The sequence below is a fragment of the Pseudoliparis swirei genome, chromosome 15, assembly GCF_029220125.1.
Source record: "Pseudoliparis swirei isolate HS2019 ecotype Mariana Trench chromosome 15, NWPU_hadal_v1, whole genome shotgun sequence".
Classification (NCBI taxonomy): Eukaryota; Metazoa; Chordata; class Actinopteri; order Perciformes; family Liparidae; genus Pseudoliparis; species Pseudoliparis swirei.
The window spans coordinates 20371080-20381713 of NC_079402.1; the positions used below are offsets into that span (position 1 = coordinate 20371080).

At 40.2% G+C, this 10634-nt stretch overlaps 1 protein-coding gene across 2 annotated transcripts; it reads left to right on the forward strand.

Moving 5' to 3' along the window:
- The first annotated feature begins 2133 nt into the window (after positions 1 to 2133).
- Positions 2134 to 10489, forward strand: dnajc21 (DnaJ heat shock protein family (Hsp40) member C21). 2 transcript variants are annotated; one of them, XM_056432570.1, is made up of 12 exons: positions 2134 to 3307; positions 3567 to 3660; positions 4349 to 4472; positions 5407 to 5535; positions 5738 to 6042; positions 6558 to 6721; positions 7504 to 7579; positions 7709 to 7882; positions 7972 to 8020; positions 8120 to 8280; positions 8898 to 8982; positions 9185 to 10489. In XM_056432570.1, the coding sequence occupies exons 1-12, from the start codon at positions 3211 to 3213 to the stop codon at positions 9347 to 9349; spliced, it is 1623 nt and encodes a 540-aa protein (XP_056288545.1). In that variant the 5' UTR covers positions 2134 to 3210; the 3' UTR covers positions 9350 to 10489. The 2 variants fall into 2 exon arrangements, with proteins under 2 accessions (XP_056288545.1, XP_056288546.1); XM_056432571.1 differs by having other exon boundaries at positions 8901 to 8982.
- Positions 10490 to 10634: the final 145 nt, after the last annotated feature.

A 10634-nucleotide genomic window follows, 5' to 3' on the forward strand; every position in this document is an offset into this window, starting at 1 on the left:
AAATTAAAAAAGTAAGAGTAAAAAACTAATGAAAAAGTAAAAAAGTAATAAAGAATAATACAAAGTAAGAATTAATTAAAAAAGTAAAAAAGTAAAAAGTAATTAAAGAGTAAATAAGTAATAAAAAGTACAAAAGTAATTAATAAGTATAATGTAAAAAAAATTAAAAAAATTATGAAAAAGTAATAAAAAGTACAAACGTAATGACAAATAAAACAATTAAATTAAAAGTACAAAAGTAATGAAAAATAAAAAAAATATTAAAAGTTACAAAGTAATACAAGTAAAAATGTTATGAAAAAGTAAAAAAAGTAAAAAGTAATAAATATGTAAAAAAGTAATAAAAGTAAATAAGTACTAAAAAGTAGTAAAAAAGTAATAAAAAGTAACAGAGTAATTCAAAGTAAATAGTAATAAAAAGAGTAAAAAGTACTAAAGTAGTGAGGTTCATTTTAAACTACTATGAAAAACAAATAGTCATTTAGTTGTTATGAGTCAATTAAACGCGTCGATATGCACACTATCTAACCGTTAAGGGATCGATTAGTTAATAACATCTCATTCTGTTCTGAATTTATGTACTTCTTTTTTTATCTGTGCATTTCTAAAATCATTTATTTTGTCATGAAAAATAACTTAGAATTGATAAGAGTAGCTTCTTGATGTAATACAATCCTAAAAATGTCTGAATCATGTGACAATCAACCATGGTGTGTGTTGATGAGATTTTCTGACCAAAAACACCCAAAATAAAACACGAGTCAGGTTATTTATCTTTTCCCGTCTTTTAAAAAACTTATTTTAATTGTATTATCGCAAAGAATATTTAAGTAGTTTGGATTATTTAAGTTAATGATAAAAAGGCGACCACTAAACTCACCTCCAACTTTGTACGAGATGTGACTTTTTTCACACCCTAAATACTCTGATCGAGCAACTGAATAAGGTTTTAAGCACATTTCTTTTTCAGTTTGATTTAACTTGGATTAACCAGTAATTCAATTGGTTATATATATATATTGCCATGATGTATATTCTATTACATTGTTTTATATATATATTGTTAATACTTTCTTCTTTTTTGTGTGTGGATATTGTATAGTTTATTCTCATTCTTATTCTTTTTTTAGTCTGCTACTGCTGTCGGGTGTTTTGCACATAAGAATTTCACGAACCGATTATACTTGTATAAAAGGGGATGTGACAATAAAAACTTGAAACTTGAAACTTGAAACTATATTATCCTAATCATAATGTAATATGTATGTAATATATGCAGGCACGTGCACAGATAGACCCCTAGTGGTGCTCAAGCACCAGCCCTTTTGCCCTGGATGAGAAAGGTGCCCTTTTTGCTGGAGCCCACTTTTTTTATTCATCAGTATTTAAGAATAAAAGTTACTCTTTCTGTCATCAAGTCCCCCCAAATGTGTTTTAATATCCGACGGGGCATTTATCTGAGAACTTCGCCCCGACATGCTCCGCGGCGCTCACGATCTCTCGTGCCCCGCCCCCCCCTCCTCCCTCCTTCTCCTCCACTTCCTCCTCCGCGCAGTGCTCCTCGCGCCACCAAACGGCTGCACCTCCTTCTCCTCTGACCGGCAGCACCAGACCAACAGGTCATGACGGTGTTTGTCCCCTGACGTTGTTTTGTGATAAATCAACCACAACATTAGCGCTGCTGAAAACATGACGTCACAACTGGTCCGACGTTTCCTAAAAAAATAAACAAACAAAAACTCACGAAATCCGTGATTTCAAAGCCTTGCAGCTGTTTGCTGACGTTAGTTATGTTTAGAGAATAGAGAGAGAGAGAAGAGAGAAGAAAGAGAGAGAGAGAGAGTGCATTCTTATTCCGTTCTATTTAACAGGGGCTAGTCTAGGATTTGCGTGGCCAGACTGAAAAAAAAATCATAAGGCCTCTGGTATTGTTCAGAGGGATGTCTGTTGATGTCTATCAATATCGCTCATTTTGAAAATGACGTAAGAGGGCAATACTGATCCGTATCAGACCAGCGAGGAGGGCAATATGTGGCTGGCATGATGACCCATTTGCCAATCAGAACGCGTGTACTGTTGCTATATATAATAATTCATCTTTATTCATAAAGAAAATGTAAGCAAGCAGTCGAGGATGTATTGCATCATCAATGTATTGCTGCTTATGCTTCAACTCTGTCAGAATTCTTTTTGTGGCATTGGGTGCCCTTTTTTTTTGGTTTGAGCACCTGCCCCCCAAAATGTCTGTGCACGTGCCTGAATATATGTCCTCACATAGTGCTGTAGCCAGGATTTAAGGAATACTACACTTGCACGTCTGAATGCAAGTTGCCCTGTCACCACGAGAGAGCACCATGGTATTATGACCTAAAACAGTTTGATTATAACTAATGACAGTAAGCGGGCATCTTTGACACCTTATAACCAATCTACAATCCCTATATCACCACACCACTGTGAAATAAACGGAGAGATGCGGTAGTCAACGTGTATTGTAATTAGTTAACAGTGTAGTGGTTGATTTACATGTCATGAAGTAGTGGAGGACAACGTACAGAGGCATAACTGTGAACATAAACATAACCTAGAGTTAATTGTCAGTTAATTCATTTATAATGTTGGGCATGCAGTCTTTAATGTTTGAGAGAAAAAGCAACACGTGGTTACAGCTTCCTGTCAATTCTCGCGAGATTTACCGGCTCCACACTGTACAGATATTGCTTATGCTCCTAGCAACCGGTCGGAAAGTAACTCTCGCGAGATGTACCGGCTCCACACTGTACAGATATTGCTTATGCGTCTAGCAACCGGTCGGAAAGTAACTCTCGCGAGATTTACCGACTCCACACTGTACAGATATTGCTTATGCTCTTAGCAACCGGTCGGAAAGTAACTCTCGCGAGATTTACCGGCTCCACTGTACAGATATTGCTTATGCTCTTAGCAACCGGTCGGAAAGTAACTCAGCGCGCATAAGCGGTCTGCGATAAAGGACATTCTGTTAATTTAAATATGTAATGTTAAACACTACACTAGTGTCACTACAGCCTGACAAGTCAGGGTCATTTCAGAGACCACGGAGATGTTTCCCGGTTGCTAGCATGCTGCGTTTGGGATAGCTAGCTAGCTAACACGCTACAGTTAGCACCGCCCGGGACAACGTGAGGAGCATCTTTACCGAGTAACGTAACCAAATCTAGGCGGTTCACGATGAAGTGTCACTACGAAATCTTGGATGTGAAACGGGACGCGGGAGACGGCGAATTGAAGAAGGCGTATCGTAAATTAGCGTTGAAATGGCACCCCGGTAAGCTATGGTAGAAATCACGCAATGACCTCTCACCTAGCTAACGCTAAGTGTGACGCTGCTGTCGTAAAAGTGCAATATTTAGCCCACCTCTGAAATGCACGAGAGGCACTGCATGTCTGCTCCTGAGGGAAACCAAACTAACAGAAAGCACACACTTGTGATGTTGTAGATTGGTGTATTGTTCCCTGTACTTTCAGTGCGTTATTCTTGCAGCAGCGTGTGATGCTGTCATTATATTTCATTTAACAATTTCTAGATAAAAACTTGGACAATGCGGATGATGCAGCGGAACAGTTTAAGGTGATTCAAGCAGCTTATGATGTTCTGAGCGACCCTCAGGAGAGAGCATGGTGAGTACGAAAGACAGGGCTCGTACGGTCATGGAAAACCTGGAAAAGTTATGGCATTTTAAAATGCTGGAAAAGTCATGGAAAAAACATAAATCATAGAAGTTTTGGAAAAGTCATGGAAATGTGTTCCGATCACATGTTCATTTACACTGAGTTTGAAATAATTAATATGTTTTTTAACCCTCCTGTTGCCTTTACATTTACTAACATATTTTACCCTCGGGGTCCATTTGACCCCAGCAATTAAAACCTCCAGAAAATTATTAGAATTAATATTGTTTCCCAAGTTTAAGTGTGAGGTACTTTATGTTTGTTTGTTGACTACCTAAATAGCCCTTTAAATATATAAAAAAGTTGATATTTCTTATATGTTTTACACAGTGAAAAACAGCCGACGTTAAACATTGAATGGGGTCAAATTGACCCGAAAGGTAACAGGAGGGTTAAAGAAAGACGCTCAAAATATAAGCCGGCGTACACTCTCAATACACAAAATGTTCTAAATTGTTCATGTTTTTACCGAGATTTCAGTTTGGTCATGGACATTTGGTTTAAAGTCCTGGAAATCCATCGGTCACAATGTGTAAGACCCCTGTAAAGAGTCACAACATTATATTTGCTGTTTGTGCAAACCGTGTGGGTCAAGTTGGTGTTCCTGGGTTTGATGCTCATGTCTTCTGTGTTGCAGGTATGACAATCACAGGGATGCTTTGCTGAAAGGAGGAATCAGTGGAGATTATGAAGATAGCAGCATTGACCTGCTGCAGTACTTCACGGTCACCTGCTACTCTGGCTTTGGAGATGACGACAAGGTAAGCTCTCATGGTCGCATCGAAACCTTCAACTGGGTGTTTTTCAGTGTAGTTCTTAAGTCAAGGAAAATGCCAATTAGGATCTCAGTCTGCCAAAGAAACTTTAATCAATAATGTCACCATATGTTATTTAGCACATGTCGTTTACCCTGATGAGAGAAAGAAAAGAAAAACTTCCAATTTAACCGCATTAAGATGATGTTTCACAGGAGTTGTGCCACCGCACAAGTAAACAACACGTCAGACTTTCCGTCCTTGTTTGTAGATGGTACAAGTAAGAGGAAGCAGTTGTGAGATTACCAAAAGATAATAATAAATAAAGGCTGATAAAAGACAATAACAACATTTACCCCATCTGCAGGAATGCAGACAAGCTTGGAATTGTGCCCCCACAAAATCAAAACATCCAGGTTATTTTTTATCGTATGCAAGAAAGAACCCACAGTCTAAATGGACCTGTACTTGTATAGATGACATCACATGTCATTTAGCAGACGCTTTTATCCAAAGCGATTTACAATAAGTGCATCAACCTAGAGTACAAACTCAGAACAACAAGAATACAGAAAGTAACATTTCCTCAACATAGTCAAACTACAAAAGTACCATAATAAGAGCAATTTAAGTGCCACTGAAGTGCTAATCTGTGTTTTAATCCAGATATAGTCGCACTAGTAGCACTTTTCTATTCTACCAGAAGCGCACCGAGAATAGAATAAAGATTTCATTTAAACCCAGGTCGACTTTTTCAAAAAAAAATTATTGAATTCCAAGCGCTGTGTCCACCTCCTCCACCACAGGACCTGCTGTTCCGCTCCGTGCTGCCGGGTTCATCCTTCAGGACTCTGGGAGGGGGAAAAATGCACCGTGCAACACGAACCATTTATTTTCTCATTAATTATTCTCTCGTTTTGTTCTGCTCTCTGTCCCTCAGGGCTTTTACACAGTCTACAGGAACCTCTTTGAATCTATTGCTGTGGAGGAGATTGAGCAAGGCAAGGTGGAGGAAGAGGAGGAAGAGGAGTTTCCTCCCTTCGGAGACTCGCAGAGTGACTATGACAGCGTAAGCCAGCACTACATGTCAAACTGTCATGGTTGTTTTTTTGTTGTCATGGTTGTTTTTCTGTTGGATGAATTCTTTAAACTCTTCAGTACCATGAATAAAATAGTAAGTTTTATGTTAAAAAAATCAAACTAAAGACTAAAATATTATGACACCTTGTTCGTCGGCTTGCATACTTAATCACTCTCCTTGCACATTACAGGTAGTGCACATGTTTTATGGCTACTGGCAGAGCTTCTGCACTCGTAAAAACTTTGCCTGGAAGGAGGAGTTCGACACTCGGCAGGCCTCCAACCGCTGGGAGAAAAGGGCGATGGAGAAGGAGAACAAGAAGACCAGAGAAAAGGCCCGGAAAGAGCGCGGCGAGCTCGTGCGTCAACTTGTCGCTTTTGTTCGCAAGCGCGACCGCCGCGTGCTGGCCCACAGGAAGCTGGTGGAGGAGCAGAACGCCGAGAAGACCAAGAAGCTGGAGGAGCAGCGGCGGAAGCAGAAGCTCAGCCAGGCCAAGTAGGTCGTGGATCGATAAACGTGACATTTATATTTCTGTCTGTGCCCTTAGACCAGCGGTCGGGAACCTGTGGCTCCTCCGGTGACGGCATTCGGCTCCCAGACAATTTTCAGTTGGAAAAGAAAAAAAAATCTCCGCCCGCCCCCCCTGTAATTTTCTCTATAGCGCCAGATTACAGCAGAATTAATTTAAGGTCCTTTTCTTAAAGGCGTCTTTGTTCTTTTATTAAACTAAACGTCTGTTATTGATCGTATCAACACAACAGCATGTCACTTCTGTCTCTACGTGTCGCGTTAACACTTCTCGGCTCGCCGTCTCCCCCCTCCCCCCCCCCCCCCGGTAGCATCATGCAGCACCAGAAGTCGCATTAAAAGCAAGACATATTTAATTTATTATACGTTTAAAAAATACTATATGGCTCTCAATGAAATATATTTAGAAATATTTGGCTTTCATGGCTCTCCCAGTCCAAAAGGTTCCTGACCCCTGCCTGATACTGTACTGTGTGTCCCAGACAGGCAGAGGAGTACAAGGAGCAGAGCTGGGCGGCCATGTCTGAACTTGAGAAGGAGCTGCAGCAGATAGAGGCTCAGTACGGAGAGGAGTTTGGAGATGCGTCGGAGAGTGAGGAAGACGAGCTGGATATGGACACCCGGGAGAAGAACGGTGAAAAAGGAGGTCGGTGAGACGTTGGAGATTCAAGCCTCATTTATTTGTGTGTTTTGATGGGTTCTGTGGCGACGTCACGGATCTCGTGTGAGACACTGGACACTTTCAGAGCCACTTGTTTGTCTCCTCTAAAAACAGTTGAACCCTCCTGTTACCTTTATATTTACTGACATGTTTTACCCTCGGGGTCAATTTGACCCCAACAATTAAAACCTCCAGAAAATTATTAGAATTAATATTGTTATCCAAGTTTAAGTGTGAGGTACTTTATGTTTGTTTGTTGACTACCTAAATAGCCCTTTAAATAAATAAAAAAGTTGATATTTCTTACATGTTTTACACAGTAAAAAACAGCCTGGGGTCAAATTGACCCCAAAGAAGAATATGTGTTCCCAGTTGTCCCCAAAAAATTAGGAAGAGTCATGAAATATGAAGCAAAAAAATTGTCAATTTCTTTTTTTGAGACGTTAAACATTGAATGGGGTCAAATTGACCCCAAAGGTAACAGGAGGGTTAAGACATTGTTACAGGATCCTATCAGGCTGTGTTTGTACAAAGTCATTAGCAGTTTGTCTATATGAGATGAAACATTTCCCCCAAAGGCAGCAGTCAATAACCTCTGAGAGCCGACGATGCAGCAATTTGACAGGTTTTAATTGGCAAGTGCTGTTTGAGTAGAAGTTGAGTGTCAGTGAAATACTCGTCTTGTTCTTTGTGTGTGTCTGGGGCCTTTTTAATCAAATCCATTTGTTTATTTTTTTCAATCCATAAATATGAATTCACTGAAACAGAGCTGCCCGACGGAATTGATTATTATGATGATCTGTTCTGCCCGGCCTGCGACAAATCCTTCAAATCGGATAAAGCGTGAGTAACCTTCGACTCACTCCACCTCCCCGCTGTCCCCTCGACATCCAAGCTAGCGCCTCTCGCTCAGCTGTTAATGCTTCTTAGCAACGTAACTTTTCATTCTTCCATTTCCTTTCCTTTGTACAGTATGAAGAACCATGGAAAATCCAAAAAGCACCGGGAGCTGGTGGCGTTGCTTCGACAACAGCTGGAGGAAGAGGAGGATTCATTTGGCGTTAATGTAAACGGAAAGGAGGGAATAGAGGCGGAGAATGAGGAGGATGGGGAGGAAGAGGATGAGGAAGACAAGCCGAGACAAAAGTATGTAGCTTTCTTTGCCTTTCACCTGGTTATCACGGCTGTTGGAACATTTGACATCATTTATGACATTTATTTTGTCACTTGCTCAGGCTCTCCAAAAAGCAAAAGAGAAAGAAGAAACAGCAGAAAGTATTACACGTGAGTAATGTCTTGTATTTGTTCCAGAAGTTGTGGGTGGTTAAGTGCCAAGTAACTCTAAAAAGCGTTGTTTATTCATGCCGTCCTCCTCCATGGCAGAGTGCTGGAGAGGAAGAGGAAGAGGAGAGAGTGGAGGAGAGAGTGGAGGAGAGAGCGGAGGAACTAACCCCGACCACCTGCGAGGACGATGCCCCCGAGACGTCGGAGAACCCTCCCCAGCCTGAGAAGCAGGACGACCCCCCCCCCACAGAGGTCAAGAGGTCAGTTCACCAGTCAGTCTCACTGGGTTAGTCGTTGCTATGCAGGTCGTGAACCGATGGTTTAGTGCAGCCTTTTCGCTGGAAACAACTGCCTGTTGGAGATGAAATGATGCTAAAATGCTCTGTAGGTGAGGAGAACTGCTGTGGCAGTGAGTGGAATAAGTGTGATTAAACCCAGTTATTTCCTGAATTATATGTGGCAGGATTAGAGTTTTAGATTAAATGGTGTGTGCGTTGTTGCTAATAATGTGAATAATTCATTCAGGGTTCGTACGGTCATGGAAAACCTGGAAAAGTCATGGAATTTTAAAATGGTCATTTTCAGGCCTGGGAAAGTCATGGAAAAAACTTATCACAAAAGTTTTGTTAGTCATGGAAATGTGTTATAATCACATGTTCATTTACGCCGAGTTTGAAATAATGAATATGTTTTTTAAAGAAAGACGCTCAAAATAAAAGCCGGCGTACGCTCTCAATACCCAACATTTTCTTAATTTTTCATGTTTACTCCGAGATTTCAGTTTGGTCATGGAAATTTGGTTTCAAGTCATGGGAAAGTCCTGGAAATCCACTGGTCAACATGTGTAAGAACCCTGTTCATTTATTCTTTGCCTCAGCAGCTCTGGGAAGACGAAAGGTAAAAAGGGAGGAAAGGAGCAACTGAAGAGTGTCAAGTCAAACACAGAAGAACAGATTCCTGAGGTTTGTTTACGAGGATTTGTGGGAGTGTGTTTGCATTTCTCATTTTATCCGTACAAATCTTTTCTGCTTACCCATGCGTCCACGCTTGTCCGTTTTGTACTTTTAGCATTCCTGTTTGAGTTATCAAAAATAACCGTTTTACATTAGTTGCTGTTAGAAAGACATCCCTGCTTATGTTATGAAATCACATTTCCACCTCCAGAGTGAAATAATCCTCCGCTGTGTGACCTGCGACGGCGAGTTCTCCACAAGGAACAAGTTGTTTGACCACCTGAAGACCAGCGGTCACGCCATCGCCGCCGCCGCCTCCAACGCTCCTCGCAGCTCCGTGAGCAAGAGCAAAAAGGACAAGAAGAAGAACAGATGACACCTCTTCCTCATGGACACGGGGAACTCTGGGAAGATGAACTTAAAGAAGCCTTTTGAAAGTGGACTTTTAATGGATCGGTTGACTCCGAGGGAATAGTTTGGGCTTTTTAATTGCCCCATAATCCTGTTGAGTGAGACGTGTTTCCCAGTGACGTATGAACCGCTCAGTGCTTTGACTGGGAGACATTGCATCATCAGATCCTTGACCGTTTTGGGACGTCTCTTGGTTTGTCACAAAGAGCTCTGCGGCGGTATTACTGCATCAGAACAAATAAAGGTGATACTGCGTGTTGGTATTTATATGACAACTCTGGAATGATTTGCATCAATACCTCAAACTAACCATTTCACTAAATCACTGTATACGTTTCCGTTTATATTCTGTTTTGTTGGTAACGCAAGCAAATATTTCAAAGCACAACTAAGTAAAATTAAACAGTTTTATTAGCTTCGCATTGAAAATGCGGAAGGTTATGTTTTGATCACCGTGTATTTATTTATTTATTTGTATGCGTGTTACTCTCATAACTCAAAGTATTAAATCGAATCACATGAAATTTGGTGGGATGATTGGTTATTATCCAGGGACCATTTGATTAGATTTTGGGATCGATAGGGTCAAAGGTCAAGGTCATGAAAAGGTCAAAATCTTCTTTTTATCCAATTGGCATGCAACTAAAGCCAAAATGTTCATAATTCAATGCCCAATCTTGTGGTATGCGAAGGTATGCGCTCTACAGAGTGCCCGTTCTAGTTTGAATCTGCATTTAGCCTGACACTAGTCTTTTGTATTTCTTTCTCAATTGTTTTGCGGGTCTATTGTTTTACTTTTTTATAGTGCCTTGAGTCGCTACCATTTAAGGCGCTATACAAATAAAATTTATTGTTGTTATCCTTTGAAGAATGTCAACAGACCTTATATGGCCCCTTGTTTAATGACTCTAGCTTTTAGACTTCTGTTACCTTCAAATTTACTCACATATTACCCTCGGTGTCAATTTGACCCCAGCAATTAAAACCTCCAGAAAATTATTAGAATTTATATTGTTTCCCAAGTTTAAGTGTCACTTTATGTTTGTTTGTTTGTTTGTTGACTACCTAAATAGCCCTTTTAAATAAATAAAAAAAGTTGATATTTCTTATGTTTTACACAGTGAAAAACAGCCTGGGGTCAAATTTACAAATTTCTAAGTTGTGTTCAGGACATTGAAAACATATGTGAATTTGAGGTTTTTCCAGTAAATTAGGAAAAGTCCTGAAATATGAAGCATACAAAAATTATG